This window comes from Leptosomus discolor, chromosome 4 (assembly GCF_034619465.1).
Source record: "Leptosomus discolor isolate bLepDis1 chromosome 4, bLepDis1.hap2, whole genome shotgun sequence".
Classification (NCBI taxonomy): Eukaryota; Metazoa; Chordata; class Aves; order Leptosomiformes; family Leptosomidae; genus Leptosomus; species Leptosomus discolor.
Window position 1 is genome coordinate 50,715,427 of NC_141394.1, and position 16,847 is coordinate 50,732,273.

Here is a 16,847-nt window from a genome sequence, read left to right on the forward strand (position 1 = left end):
AGCAAGAATCAGAAGACTAGACTACTTCTGTAGGTGACCTCCGAGCTGAAAGCATCCACCTACAAAAGGTAAGAACTGCATTTTCTTTACTATTTTTCTACTTTTTCTGAATTGACAGCTGTACATATAATCAAGAAACGTTACAACCCTTTCTTTCCTCTCTGGTGTGGCTGACAAAAGAAGAGGGTACTTTTAGTGACAAATCACAGCTTAGCACTGTAGACAGGTTTGGTGGTTTTCTGCCTTGTCTTATGTACATCTTAGCTATAAAGATACACAAATACCTAATAAAGGTTTATAAACTCAAGCATGATTTCTTTTCTGTTTTTCATGGGGTACTGCGTATGTCACACGTCTGTGCTCAAACCTATTTAGCTGGTCTGCGTTAACAGTCTTGTTAACAATAGCTTTCCAGCCCTTTTTGGTTTGCTTGAATTAATCACCGTTCTTCCTGCTTCTTCCAGCTCCCATAGACTTCAGTGGTAAAAAAATAAAGATTGCTTACCCGAAGGGTATTAACTTTATACAAGGCTATTAAAATCTGTAAGATGAGAATTTAATGAGAGATTACCTGTATGGGTAGCCATGGTATTTGGAGCGAAATATCGACAACAGGAAGCTGAAGAAAAAGACCACCAGACCCAGGCCTACCAGACATATTACTGGAAAGAAAGTAACTTTGTTTATTAGCACACAGAAGACTTAAAACTGTAATCTCTACAAAGAATATTATTTACGTCAATCATTTATGGAGAATTTTGACACAGTTAAATACAAAAATGTGACTGCCTTGACTACTGATGCCTACTATCTTCTGACAGGATTTCAAACACATATGGAAATAATATTTATGGTTATTAAGAAAAAATAACTTGTCAGGGTAAATGTATTTTGAAGAAAAAAGAGCAGAAATTTGCAACTCAAAATGTATGTGGATGCAAACACCTTTCTGCTGATAATGGATTTAATAACACTATAAATTATACATATCAAGCAATGTAATTTCAGAAATTTGCTTGTTCTTTCTGGAAACCAAATTTCATTTAGAAAAATATCCCTTGACTAATGGAATCATGTTCTCTCTAGTCAACCATCTAAGGCTGAAGTAACAGCAAAGGCAGTTTAGTACCTACTTTATCTGGTTCTTAGTGGCTAAAACATTTCACTGTTGTAAAGTTCCAAGGCTGGTAGCCAAATCACTTTTTACTCTTAACTTGAAAGCAATATAAATCTTTAGGCTTTGAAGATAAATAACAATGACACAGACCTTCTGACAGCATCCAGATGCAAGTGCTTTGAGTCTTTTCAGGCAAAGAACGAATTAGCAAAGCAAATGCTTAAATTAACAAACAAAATTTGGAACACCAGTTGGCACCCTGTGTAGTAACAGCATAAAACCTTTTTGATCATGATAGCTCGCTCAATTGCATGTAAATAAACAAAAAAGGCAACATGTTACAAGCTGATGCATATAATTGAGATGCAGCTCGTCTATATTAGATAATGTTTTGGCTCTAGCAAGTTACTTTGGTTTTAAAAGTTTCTCTTCTTACACTATTCCTACTTTAGCCAAACCTTTGTTATTTAATTGCAATGTTCATGCTTCAAAAGTGTGCCAGCTTTGAGCGAGGGATGAGCAACCATGAAGCCAGAGAAACTGACAGTGTCGCATTTTTTCATTAAAACTGACCATGTGGAAACTGACATAAGTCAATTGAAATACAAAATTTCTGCAGTTATTTTGAGAAAATGTAACGGGTCTGCGTGGCAAGGTTTTGGTACGGGGCGGGGGGGCAGGGATTACAGGCGTGGCTTCTGTATGAAGCTGCTAGAAGTTTCTGCTATGTCAGATACAGCCAATGCCAGCCGGCTTTAAGAGACCCACTGCTGGCCAAGGCTGAGCCAATCAGCGACAGCGTTTTTCGCCTCTGTGATAACGTATTGAAGAGAGTGAAAAAAGTTGTTGTGCGGCAGTAACTGAAGCGAGTGAGAGGAGTGAGAATATGTGAGAGAATGCGAGAGAAACATCCCGCAGACACCAAGGTCAGTGCAGAAGGAGGGGGAGGAGATGCTCCAGGCGCCGGAGCAGCGATTCCCCTGCGGCCTGTGGTGAAGACCATGGTGAGGCAGGCTGTCCCCTTGCAGCCCACGGGCGGTGGAGCAGATGACTGCCTACACCCCATGGAGGGCCCCCACGCCGGAGTAGGTGGACACCTGAAGGAAGCTGTGACCCCGTGGGAAGCCTGCACCGAAGCAGGCTCCTGGCAGGACCTGTGGCCCGTGGAGAGAGAGAAGCCCACGCTGGAGCAGGTTTGCTGCTCGAGACCCCGTGAGGGGGGCTCACGCTGGAGCAGTCGGTTCCTGAAGGACTGCACCCCATGGAGGAGACCCACGTTGGAGCAGTTCATGAAGGACTGAACCCGTGGGAAGACTCACACTGGAGAAGTCATGGAGGACTTTCTCTCGTGAGAGGGACCCCACATTGGAGCAGGGGAAACGTGTGAGGAATCCTCTCCCTGAGGAGGAAGAAGCGGCAGAAAACAACAGTGTGATGAACTGACCCCAACACCCATTCCCTGTTTCCCCCCCTGTGCTGCTGGGGGGGAAGAGGGAGAGAAATCAGGATCAAAGTTAAGCCCAGGAAAAAAGGGAGGGGTGGGGGGAAGGTGTTTTAAGATTTGGTTTTATTTCTCATTACTCCTCTCTCAGTTAATTGGTAATAAATTACATTTTCCTTTAGTCGAGTCTGTTTTGCCCGTGACGGTAAATATTGAGTGATCTCCCTGTCCTTATCTCAACCCCACAAGCCTGTTGTCATTTTTTTTCCTCTCCCCTGTCCAGTTAAGGAGGGGGAGTGACAGAGTGGCTTTGGTGAGCACCTGGCATTTTGGCCAGGGTCAATCCACCACAGAAAACTAGCCATGTACAAATCTTTTAGACGCACTTCATTATAAAGAAATCACCACTCACAAGTATGATTTGAAAGCATGGATGAACAAATTGCAAAGCATGAACAGTGCAAGGCAGGTACACAGAAAGCATTCCCACAATGGCCACAAGCAGAAGAGTCTGAATTTGTACTGCAGCCCACTGTTATTTTGACACGTCCGTGTTCACAGACCCAGATCTCACACATGGTCTAAGATTATATTCCAATTAACCTTATGTCACTGTTTCTTTTGACATCGGTATTAAAGCTAGATACCGCAAAAGACATTCAGAATTACATTATACACTTACAGATCACTGAAGGAGACCCTCAAATCACTATAAATTACAGATCTCTAGCCAACATTCAAACAGCTATTATGAAGAATTCTAGAATTCTTTTATAGAAAATAGTTGGCCAGCCCTATCTACAATACTGTGTATTACACAGAAGAAGGTAAAGAACTGATCTTGAAAGAAAGGGTAGGCAGCGTAAGAAAGTCTGGTATCTTTTCAAAGGTCTTCAGTGCCTTATACAAGAAAAAAGAGTGGCAGGGGATACGAAAAAACATGTCATAAAAGGTACAAAGGCAGATGAGCATATCTGGTTCAACCTATGTCATACGCAGTCTGAGTTTGTTCAACGTAACAGTTACGACTTTTAAATCTGGATAAAAAACTTTCATATTGTGTGTTTATGTGGTTCATTGCCAAGTATTCTGGAAGACAACAGAAAAACATAAAACTCGCACTTCAGGCTAAGAATCTTTAGACATCACAGATTAGGATACACTACATCTACTGTTGGGCTTTCACCTTCCTCTGGAGACATGATACTGGCAGAGCTTACCAAGAAAAAGAATTTTTGACACTCCTTTACATGTTGTCATCTTAAGCATCTTGCATGTCTAAATTCATTTTGAAAAACATTGTTTTGAAATTCTTGTTCTTTATGTCACTGACTTTCAATACAATTCAAGAGCCAAAAAAGCATTTATAAAGTACTACATAGTGGAGTCACTTGGAGACACTACCGTGTCAAGCTGTACCTTGGCTGAGTACTCTTAAAACATTTTTTTACTGCTACAACTTCACGTGAATGCAGTTTTATCAACAGAATTTTTCTATTCTCCTCTTCTCTACCCTACAAAAGGTAAAAATTGGTTTAAGGTAGAGACCTTCTGAAAACTTAATCGGGTATTCATTTGGCATTTCTCAATGTCTTCTAATTGTCTAAACATTGCCTCAGTTGTACAAAATAACTTACTTCTCCTTTTTCCAACATCCCCTTTGGAGGTAGCAGCTTCATTCAGGAGTACCATTCCCATGGTGATAGCAGCATCTGTATTGTCGTTGTCAAGGAAAACAGCAAATGTGTAGATACCTCAGAAAGCCCCAAAGGTACATCTCTGAAATAAAGCTTTCAAGTTCATAAAATGAAAGAAAATATTTATATATAAAACTGCATATCGCAATCTGTACTGTACCAATACAGTCACCTGTGGCAAAACTGTGTAGTAAGATTTTCCTTTGTGCATTCTAGATAAAAAAGGAAAGAAGGTTCAAAAAGCTTTAAAGGACAAGTCGTCAAGTAGGACACACAAATTTTGGTCAGTTATGGAAATCGGTATTCCCCAATATCTTACAATATTCTGTACATTGGCAGCAAAAGATTTCAAATCAATGAACTGTAAGAACCAGAAATCATGCAGCGTTGTTGAACACAATTCATTGGTTATTTGATGCAGACTGAAGCAGCTGGACTGGTTTATCTTCCTGTGCTTTTAGATAAGACATTAGCTCCCTCTTTAGTGCCATACTGCTTAACAGTTTAGTAAAGAAACATCTCAAAGGCAAAGTCCTCAGTCACTTTCAGTGTTTTATTGTCTCATTATAACTGTTACAAATGTGAACAAGTACATAATGATAAAACAATTTAACTAATTTAGTAAGATCTTAAACCATTCACTTAATTGTTTGTATAAACAAAAAGGAACCATTACTACTGTGCATAACATCTGTTCTGAAGGGGAGGCATGCCTGAATGCCATACTGAAGCAGGAGTGCATCATGGGAGCTACATCTCACAATTTCAGGAAATACAAACTTCTCCGGAGTTAACTGGTTCTTGAATCAGGTTGGATTTTTAAGCATCACTTACCTCAGAACTAGGTAGCAGGATGACTACAAACTTTAAGAATGAGAAGATGTTTATATTTATGCACACGGACAATTGACAGGAGATATTTCAAACACGCTACATCCATAAACAATATCTGCATCCTCTAGCATTATACTTGCACAAATCCTATCAAAGTTCACATTAACATTTTTCATGTTAGAAATGTTCAAAACTAGACCAAAATGCTCAGACATCTGAAATCGTTATACAATTTCAATTAAGCTGAGCCTGAGCAAAAGTATTTAGAAATGTCAACGCTATCATCACACTTCATCAGAGATTAGCAGACTGATTCAGTTTTGAGACTTCCGTATTTCATACACATAGAACAACAGAAGTCAAATGAAGAATAACAGGATTAAAAAAAGCAAACGCTGATGGTGAAAGCAGGCAGATGCCTATAGGCAACATCAAGGAAATACAAGTTTTAACACCGCCTCTTCGATATAGACATCTACCTACAGTCCTGAATTAGTCACTAATTAGAAACACACTAGAAGCCCGATTTACTTTCTCACACATGCACAATGTGTAAGGCACAGGTTAACTCTTAGGAATAAATGGTTATATTCAAGTTTTCCAGAAGCTTATTACTGGACTTGACAAAATATGAAAGAAAAATATTGCAAAATATTGTGAAAAAAACCAACCCTGGAATCCACGAGACTACGCAAATTGGAAGGGAAGGCAAAGATTACTTTCTAAAGTTTTGCCTGTTAAGATTCAGATTCATGAGCATAAGGGACTGGAAATCTCCTGTGCTACTGCTGTGCTTCAAGTAGGAAAAAGAATTGGAAAGAATGCAATGAGAATCATTCAGCGCTCTGCTTTCAAAAGCTACGAAAGCATAAAAATGAATTAACTGAGGAAGCTGCAACAAGAAGGACTGAGAAAAAAAAATCCACATATATTTCTACCCTATTAATAAAAGCCCCTAATGTAGCATTATCTAATAACTTTATTTTACCAATCCCCCACTTAGATTTATAGTAGTCTTTTTGTTCTTAGCTTAACTGAGTCATGGGAGAAAAAACAGTCCCAAGATGTGAAGGTAACTCACCAGACCCTCTTGGGGAAGTGCTACTTTTTGCAAAGGTTTTGGACTGCTTTGGCAACGGAATTTATTTGCTTGATTATCTCATGCAATATGGCACATAATGTGGTCCTTTGCTGTTTCCCTTACCTAGTTGCTTCTGAGAAACCAGCCAACCAACCAACCAACCACACACTAAAAAGCCGCTTGCAGACAATTCTGTAACTCAGTTCCTATTTTCTTACCAGACTATGAGTTTAACTCACTTTTCCTACCATCAGGAATAACAGTCGCATAAGTAACTGCTCTGCAACTGAAAATTTTAGATGTGTAAATAGCTGAACTGTGCCGTTCCCCCCCCCCCCCCCCTTTCGGAGTCTCACATCATTACCTCTAAAGCTTCCCTCACATTGTCACTATCTTTGCTTCAGTTGTCGATTTCTAACTTTAGTCTTCATTGCTGAGCTTGCAGCCTCACTGGTTGCCTTTTAGCTTCAATGACATCAGCTTCACAACTTCGCACTCTAACACTGAGTGTGTCACTTGCCTCAGCTCTGTGAAGTAAAAACTCACGTCTTACTGAGTTGTGATTTCAATGCAATAATTAGCCTTTTACCACAGAAGATATAGCTTAAGTTATTACTTTTTGTTCCTAACATTTTAAGTTATGTCTTTACGTTATTCTCATATTCTACAAAAGAAAGCGACAGTCCTAGCTCTGAAAATAGTCTTTTACAGTATCAGATTTGTTTGGCAGTGCAGAATGTAAAATTTTAGCAAGTGGTTACTTGGACAATTTTCCATCTGCAAAAAATGGCATGAAAAAGGTGTACTTATTTCTAATTCCTCCTTATCTCCCTCACTATGCATTACAAAACTATTCTGAAAAGATGAGCGGAATGTGGCACTCAGATAAACCATGGCTAGCAAATGTTTTAAATTCAGATGCTCGTGTTTTCTGATAAATGTACCCCTCTGTAGCCATTTTTTTTTTCCTGTGTAAATTCAGATATATGTCTTCTCAAATTTGGAATGATTTCACTTTTACATATTAAACTTTGGCTGCTCCTTTTCCCAGCTGGTATATGCTTTTCATAGAAACCGACAACATATATTATTTAGTTAGTGATTTTGAAAAGGTTCTGAGTATTTTGATACATGAAGAACAGTTTTAAAGTAGGATGAAAAGGACAGCAATCATCACAATTCGTAATACTATTCAGAAAATGATCAGCCATAACAAAGTATAACATTCAGCCTTGCAAAAATCAAGATGCCTGACCAGAAGTATTAAAAAATTCAAACACAAAACAAAACAAAAAAGATTGGATCGATAAACTCCAGAATGACAGCTACGCCACAAAATGAAAGTGATTACTAGTAAATTTTGGATACTTTTTATTAGCATCCTTTAATAGAAAATTTAATCGCTGTTAATTCCAGCCAGAATACCCAAAAGGAAGAAAACCTGATAGTTCATAAGTTTATTAATGTGATATATATTTTCTATATTTACTTCATAAATCTAGTCCTAATTACTAGTGAGTGGGGAATAAAATAAGTAGAGAAAATAGGTTGACTAACACTTGGTTAACTTTTGTGAAAAAAATTTGGTGGTCTCATTCATATTCTACTGGATGTCTGCCAAGAGTACAAAATCCAGCATTAGCATTACACACATAAAGAAACAACTACCTTTTAGTTGCAGATCACGCAGTTGCTTAATAACACAAGAGCAAGAAAAACTAGAGAACAAAATATTCATCCACTCGAGTCTGTGCTCAGTTTACTGTTCCAACTAAAATGAAGACAGATTTATCACACAATCTTTAAAAACTTCTGGTTCATTTTCTCAGAAATGGAACAAAGAAAAACACATACTATTTTTTTTTTTTTTTGAGAAGGAGTAATATGATCCCAGGAAAATCTATGGTCTTTTTTCTTCCTCTTTCTTTTTTTTTTTTTTCCCCCCTCTGTTTTTAGGGTTTTTTTTGGCTGGGGGTGATGATTAGAACATGAGAAATTCTTTACCGGCCTCTTATGATGGCGGCATATTTCTCTAACTGAGAGCGATATTTTTCCTACTAATACTTCAAGCTCTAAAATAGCTACTATAATTGCAGAAATATTGACCACATTACAGGTTCTTTATCTGAACTATTTCCACGTGGATTTAACTTTCAACTTACATTTGAAAAATCCAAGCAGAACATGCATTCTAGTCATTCTATTTAGGAAATATTCTTCAGTTACATGCAGTTCTTGAAAACAAGGTATTAGCCAGTTTCCCCAGCTCCAGAATCTGACTTTTTTTTTTTTGTTTTTGTACACTGAAGAAGCTAATGAAGACAAAAAGTATGATTCTGCAATGAAATGGGTCCCATGGTTTCTTTCAAGACATTGTTGCTTCAGCTCAGGAAAAAATGAGCAATGATTTTAATATTCCACTTGTGCTATTCAATGTGCAATCAATTCTCAATTAGACCATAAACATCCCAGTGGATGATTCACCTTGCCTTGAGGGCTAAGGAAGGAGGCACGTTTAAAATACCAATTATTGTATGTCTCGTCTCAGTGGAGAACGATGACTCCTAACTCAGAAGTTGAAAATGTGGAGCATAGTCTGAAAATTATTTATTTGAATATTAATTTAAGCATGAATTGTACCAATCAAGATGTATTTCAGTATTTTTTAATGGCCTGAAATCTAGTTGTACTGATACTCACAATAACCCTGAATGTTCTTTCAGCTTAAAACCTTATGGCTTCAGCTACATCAAATGGCTTTTCAAGAATTTTAGGAAGTTTACATGAGTCATGGCACTGAAGTTCCACTCAACTCCTTGAAATATGCAACTTAGCAGTGAAATAGCTGGAAGTTCACATTTCAACCACTTAAATGCCAACCAAACTACACCACTTTCCTCTTTTGATGCCTTTTCATTGTTTTAACAGAGCAGAGAATCAATTTGACTGTAATACAGAATCTCATATAGTGAAAAAGTTTCTTTATTATTCATTCAATTAGTCTCAGCTTCAATTTACGAATTTATCAATTTAGCTGTCTTTCTAATCCACAGATGATCTGACGGAACTGTCCCTCTGTGATACTCTTAGACACCTTACAAAGGAAAAGCCATGTAAAAGCTTCAGGATCAAGGACTCTGGAATCCATTTTACTTCAACTGTAACAACGTAGCATAGAGATATCTGACTAAGTTTGTGCTAAATCACTAATCAAACATTTGGGTTTTTCAGCCTGATTTACATCCTAACTATTCATATTGGTGTCATCTTTTAGGATCACCTCAAACGAACTCTGGGGAGATGGTTTTTGCATTTATTATTTATGACATTTTTGGTTTTGTAAATTACATCTGATGGGGTTTCAGGGTTAGTCCTGTCCATCTCATAAAATTCTTACAGTGTGGTTTGCCATTGTTCAACAACAAATATTTTTTTGTAACATACTTACACTTTATAATTTGTCTCTACAAATTTTCTTGCCTAGACACATACAAATCACAGAAGTACACACATCTCTAAAGCAAGTAGATACATAACAGTACTTTAGTTTCCTTAATGATAAGCATAGCAGAGATTGAATGAATTTTTCTTAATAGCTGAATTTCTTAACTTTTGAACAGCGATAAATTGCCTAAAACAAACTGTATTTGAGCTATTTATAAGTATCTATGATGCTACATAATTATCTTTCACTATTCTCACACTTCATTCCAAACATCTACCTTATTTTCAAGCACTTCATTTCAAACACTAGACTTAGTATGTTGCCTCATTTGTTTGTTAGTATACACTTGATCCTTCAGCATGCACATACACAACCTCTCTTGTTTTCTCTAAGCACCTATAAATTTTTTTAAGAATATCACACATTCTTTTCTATATCATAAATTATCATCAATATGACTCTAGGCTGGCATTATATTTTCTTTCATTTTTAAAGACTTGTAGCTTAATAGACAGTTTATTCTCAGCTGAATGTACTGGATGACTATTCAATTTAGTAAAAGCTATCTATGGATCCAAAAGACAAAATGTTTTACTTTGGACTACGTTTCTGCATTCTTCAGCCACTCAAACAAATGTCTATTAACAACTAAACGTTAAAATTATTAACTGATGCCTAAAGAAACCCTTAAAAACGCTGTTGTCTTCAGCCTGTGGTCAGTGAACGTCTCTTGGTCTGCGGACTGGTAGTCAGATATTTGCAAAAGGCAAATAAAAATGGGGCAATTGCCAGAGCAGACAACAGCTGAAATTGCTTTGCAGTGGTCTGCACTCCCATTGAAAATTTTAGAACCAGAAATTGAAAATGGTTGAATATCACTGAACTACAGAGTTGATAATTTCACACAAAGGACACACATTGTGTTTGAAAGTAATTCACCAAGTCCAGCATCATTAAATTAGCCGATGAAAGACAGTTACGTTGTCTGTCGCACTGACAAATGCCCAGCCTTAAATTTAAGGTCTCTGCGTATCTCTCTAACATCTAAGAGACTTCAGTATCTTTCTAAAAGGTCATATTACGAGTTATTTTAAGGTTTTGCCACTTTGGACGTTGATTTCCAAAGTTCATTAAGAAGCATGCTTAAATACGCTATAATTTTGTGCTTGCAGTTCTATCTTTTTCCACTGTGGTGTTCTTCCCTTTTTTCTTACTCTTAAGATCAAGCATACAAACCCCTTATCTCACTGCTTTAGTTGTCATCATCATTCACTTTTACATAATCTCTGGGGAACACAATTTGATTCCATTATGCACGACTGACAGAGTCTTACTACCCAGAGCTAAATGAGTATTGTTCTACTGACTTTGACTCAAAATTTCAGGTTCTTATGCTAAGTGACTGCATGAGCCCTACTGACAGACAGAAAGACATCTCCCATTTAAATTCATTCTGTGGTTAAGTTTCCTTACACCAAAGGCACTTAATACACTTCATTTAAATTCACTCTGTAGGACAGGAAATGTCTTTCATAATAGGTGTAATTTTAATGCCACAGAAAAGATTTCTCTTTTTCTTTGTAACCAATGAAATTTCTTTTTCAATCTCAATCCACCTACAGCTGTCACATTAAACTCTGCCTTGGGAATTCAAATTAACAAACTGAAAAGACGTTTCCATTTTTACTTAGGTGCATGTGTTTTATGAGCATCGAAGTTAACTAAGTTTAACAGTAATAATGAGAAAAATTATCAGGTTAATACTAACTGCTAATTCCTATAATAATGATTTAGATCTATTTCCTGTACAACAAATACTTTGCTTAATAACTGAAACTCATTTGATAACGAAAATATTTACTCTAACTTTTAAACTTACCTCGTATAATAAAGATTTACTGTAAAAAGAAAAACATACGACACATTACATTCAAATCAGTTTTATTTCTCCAGGGGATGACAAAATAACATGATGAAAATAGACGTTCATCAGAAGCACTGATTAGTGTCTACCAAAGGGAGAAATGAAAGAATTGAAGAAATCTTTCAACTTCAACACAGCCTATCCAACCTTACTATTCCTTATCTTTCTCACTGTATCTTCACACCCAGAGCCATATTTACAGTTCCACACTGCATACTCCAACGGCTATTTGGTTTACAACAGTCAACATACTCTATCTGTATTAAGCTACAGTTAATTACAACAGTAATACTGATTATACAGTTTACTTCATATTGTTGCTCTTAGAATACAACAGCTCTTAATTCCACAGTTATTACTCTTCTGCCTCTACATCTTCTTAATAATTCTATCCTCCCTAACTCTAGCAACAGTCCTTCAATATCCATGTCTCTAGTTCCTCTTCCTTGTCTCTCCAAGAATGTCAAACTACCTCGCTTTTTTTTAAAAAAATAAATACTCGATGATTTCCACTGACTCTTATATCTATGAACCCATTTCTGTCAGGAAAGGGTTGCAAGAATAGACACTAGCAGCCTGGAAGATCTTCTGCATGAGGAAGAGTAGAATTTTTCCACTTGGAAAGGAGAAAAGAGACAAATCTATATGGCAAATTCTATAAAAGTGCAAATAGAAGGAAAAAGGAGAAAAAAAAAAGAGAGAGAGAAAGGACTATTTCTCATGATTTATTAACTAAAGTCACACAATACAGTATTGTGCAAATTACAGGCTAAAAAAAAATCCTAAAGGAGTAATTTCTGCATACTGCATGAAGTTAACACTGAAAATTCCTTGCTATAGAATGTTGTGCCATAATTAATTCAGAAAAGGATTAAAAAGAAATAAGAATGTATTCATTGGTGGCTAGGAGCTACAATATTCTGTATGCTACATCTGGCTCAAAAATCCCTAAACCATTTATTATGGTTGCATGTTTTGTTTTGCACAATCATTCTCTACCATCTTAACAGTCATTGCTGCACGTATACACATGGATGTAAACTCTGATGATAAATTGAGAAGATGCTGAACTTTACTGTTCAATCACCATGTGTTTAGATGTATGCTCTTTTTATGTGGTAGTATTAAATATCTAGCAAACAAATAGATTGTCTTACTAGGATTACTCATGTGAACAAACTAATTCGTCTGTGTAAATGATGCAGTCCTAGGGTCCCCGGAGATATGCAAACTCTTCAAAAGCAAAAGCCTTGCACTACAGGCTGCACAATGTCTAGTATGTTGATAGCTCCACAGAAGTTACTGCTTTCACATCCATTTAACAAATGAAGATTTCTGTTTAAATAAAATCTATTCCATGCTCTTATTTTAAATAATTTTTGCTTGTGCAGTCTGCTGTATTTATTCTACAGCAGTTAATACATCCATTTCCATGACAACTTTTTGATAGCTTTGCTACTTCACGGGGAAGTCCCAATATTGATATAATTCTACATAACCTCCCAAATTATTATGTGTGTAAATTACACCCAGTTGCCTGAAGCAGTGATCATCAGGCAGATGTAGGGATAAATACTGTTACATATGACATAAAACTTCCTTCTCAATTGCAAATGTTAGCAAGGTTCTGTTGCTCCTGGGAAGGAAATCAAAGTTGGTCAATTTCAAAGAAAACTGAAAGCAGATATTTAAAAGACCAGCATATCTTTATGCATGACTAAATGCAAGCTCAAATTACATTTATACCTAACTGTTATTCAGTATTACTTTTTCTCTGGAAATAAATATTACAGCGTTCTCTCTGTGCCAAAAAAAAAAAGAACAAAACCTGCCAACCTATGGCTAGGAATGAGCTGTAAAGTAGCAAGAATAAAAACAAACCTTGCCTTTTGTTTTCTTTTGTTTATGCTAAATCATAATACATCTCATTATTCTACCCCATAGAATGTTCCGTTCATTTTTGAATGAAAACGTCACTGAAGACTCCACTAATTCTACAAGGCTGGCAAAAAATCAAAAGGGAAGCCAAAACCTTATGATGGACAAGATTGTTATACCTAACAGCACAAGCCACAAATTGCAGCTTGGGAGGTTCAGACTGGATGTTAGGAACAAGTTCACTTCTGTAACTGCCTGGAGAGATTATGCAATCACCATCCCTGGAGTTTTTAAACACTTGTACCAGACCAAAACATGGAAGACCTGATCCAGTGTTGGGGACAATCCTTCTTTAAGAGGAAGATCAAAGTGTGTGATCTTCAGAGTTCCCTTTTAACCAACATTTATATAATTTCCATGATTATTTCTTGAAGTTAACTCTCCAAGACAAGAGAAAGGGGAGAGAAATAAAACTGAGTAACAGCCATGTTGTCAGCATAACATAAACTCCTCAAAGTCTCAGAGTAGTTATAGCCTGAAAGTCACGAAGGGTGTAACAAGCACTGTCATATCCCACCATGTTCTTTCACTGTTCTCTGCTAGGGTGCTCACCCATAAGGACTTTCACTAGCTCAGGCAAAATTTTGGATGTCAGCTCTATGTATTTGCTCCATAGCTGAGATAACAGCTTCTTTCCTGAGCGCCACCTGAGTGACTGAGCAGGCAACAGTGTGTGCAGCAAAGCTTATCAACTCTGGATCAGCTTAAGCATGGGCAACCATGTACTTTGTACTGCATTCTTACTAATGGGAACATTGTGTTGGGATCCCAAGATAACTCTGCATTTGGATTTAGGTTTGGGGTTTTGTTTTTTATTATTATTTATTGCAGTTTAGATAGATGAGATTTCTGTCTTGGCAGGGTGAACTGTTGTGGACTAAAATGCTCCTGGAACAAGAACAAAGGTAGGGATGCCATGCTATGCTTGAGTTTGACTGGAGTTGCCTCTGCATTTAGCCAGCCCAGTGTCTTCACACCCTCTGGACCACACAACCATTTCAGCTCAAACACTGCAGTCTACCTAGCTTCGGCAAGTGAATTTGAAAGATCTATAAATCCTCATTTCATAAGGTAAAAAGAGTATCAGAATTATGGTGACTACATGAAGGACTGTTTTTCAGTTTTTAAAAGCCTACTCGAAATTTTATTCTCTACTCTGCAGCCTGGAATTCACCAAGGTCTTTGTCAAAACATGGTGACTTTTTTTTTTTCTTTATTTTCTAAAAGGAAACTTTACCCTTTACGCAAGCTATAAGATACTATGGACTCGGTAAGACGGACCCCATCAACCACCTCTAAGGAGCCTCAGAATGAATCAGAACTCAGTCTGAGACTTTTGAAATGAAATAATACCTTCTTGTTCCGAGTTGCTTCCTTAGTGTGAGTTTTAATGCCTTCAGAAAGTTTTAAATCTAACCCATTTCAGCTATTCTGATCTGCTGCTAAATGCAGTATCAGTATTTTGGCTGTTAGAAAATATAGAAATGACATTAAGTACAAAAAGAATTAAAATGCCCTTTTTTTTTACAATTGTTTTACTGACGTAACATTGTATGTGCCGTATTACTACAGTGACTTCCATTGTGTTTCTAATAAGATGTAGTAGCCATTTCTTAAGACTAAAACTATTTGTTTAAAATATAAAAATTTTGGGCATACACCTAGTATGTAATCAGGAACATTGTACAGATTTTACTGAATTTAATTTGCTTTATAATATAATTGAAACAGAATATCTGACATCTTCACAAGTCCCTCTTACACATGTACTAAATATGTAGCTAGAACTCTAGAAAAAACAGCAGATCTTTATATGGAAATCATCTAGCACACTTCCTAGAATCACCATCTAAAAGCAAGTACAGAAATGCAACAGAAATTCATATTTTCTCAGCAGACATATTAAAAATTCACTTTCTAAAGAAACACAACATTGCATTTCAACACCTAGCAAGGAATGTCAACCTTGTCCTTGTTCTTACTTCTACAAAATGAAAAGAAGCAACCAAATGAAGAACATATTTTATCAACATAGCAATGTCTTCTTTTAAAGTTCAGTGCATCTTTTAAACTTGAAAGGATAAAGTGAATGTATTACTGTTTACCAATCTGGCATAATTTTTCTAATACCCACATTTTCTATCAACATTTCCTAAATAAACAGATAATGAAGAAGCAATGAAGCAGCTAATAACTACTACCAACATTGAAAGGGTAAAGAAACATTAATTCTTTCACGCATAACTGTTAAAATCCGTCAAGATTTCTTGTCACTTGTGAAATTTGTGTGTGACCAAAGACTCAGCTCAATAGTACCGAGCCATGAAATGTAACCTTAAGAGAATTCTTTTCGCAAATGGCAATGAACAACCTCACTTACAGGATTCTTTCAGCCAGCTGCTTTAACGCAATTAGCCAGCTTCCCAGTTTAAAGACAGTCGCTGCCAACAAAAAGGTATCACTTTCATGCCCAAGTCAGACAAACAAAGTATGTCATGAACAAAAGTTTTGTTTATTTTTAATCTCTGCTGTTTTTTGGGTTTACTTTTCCTATTCTCAAGCAGGCAACAGGATTTGGTTTAGGTAACAGATTTGTCGGGAAAAGCAGAAAACATCTAAAAATAAATTGTGCTTATAAAAAAGAAAGCATAAAGAGGATACCATATGAGATGCATACTATCTATTATACAAGAAATTTTTCTTCCAAAATATAATAGCTGTCTCTGTTTACTTTTTAAAGTAAGTAGCAATAAAATTAATAATCACTGAGTTTTGACTCGGCAGTTTTCAGGTAAAGCTATTTATCTTTAACTCCCTCGTCCCAAGAAAGGAGCTCAAATGTAAAAATAATGAAATAATAAATGTGCTTCCAAAACTTAAACGATACAATGTGATTTTGACGTAACATTAATTAGGGTATGATATAAAACCTGGAGAACTGACAGAATCACAGAACAGTTGAGATTGGAAGAGACCTCTTGAGACCATCTGATCTGTCTTGGTTTGGCTTGGACAGAATCACAGCCCAGCCATGGCAGACGGCCATTAGCGGCTTCAAGCCAGCCAGGGCAGCTGACCTGAGTTAGCTGCAGATGTAGCCCATCCCATAATGTCATGGTCATTATAAAGGGGGAAGGTTTGCTGAGTAAGTAGAGCTCCTGTGGGGTTCCTCCTGGAGTGTCTTGTCTCCTGAGGCCTGATCTCCTATTGGTTGTGATGGCTGCATAGTCATTTGGCTGAGTATAACTTTGTGTACCTTTGCTGGAATTAGTGCTGTTCCATTAAATCTATTTTTACTTCAACCCATGGGCCTCCTCTCCTTTTCCTGATTCCCCTCCCTGGCTGTTGAGGGGTCATCAGTGATAGAGCA

General features: G+C 36.9%; 1 protein-coding gene across 1 annotated transcript in view; it reads right to left on the bottom strand.

Moving 5' to 3' along the window:
• Window positions 1-567: 567 nt before the first annotated feature.
• TUSC3 (tumor suppressor candidate 3) overlaps window positions 568-16,847 on the bottom strand; it is a 76,567-nt gene continuing 60,287 nt past the window's right edge. The window contains exons 7-8 of the mRNA XM_086464814.1: window positions 4,196-4,270; window positions 568-662 (exon numbers count right to left, since the gene is read on the bottom strand). Of these exons, the coding sequence (XP_086320940.1) occupies window positions 568-662; window positions 4,196-4,270 (170 nt within the window). The remainder of the gene's footprint in view (window positions 663-4,195; window positions 4,271-16,847) is intronic.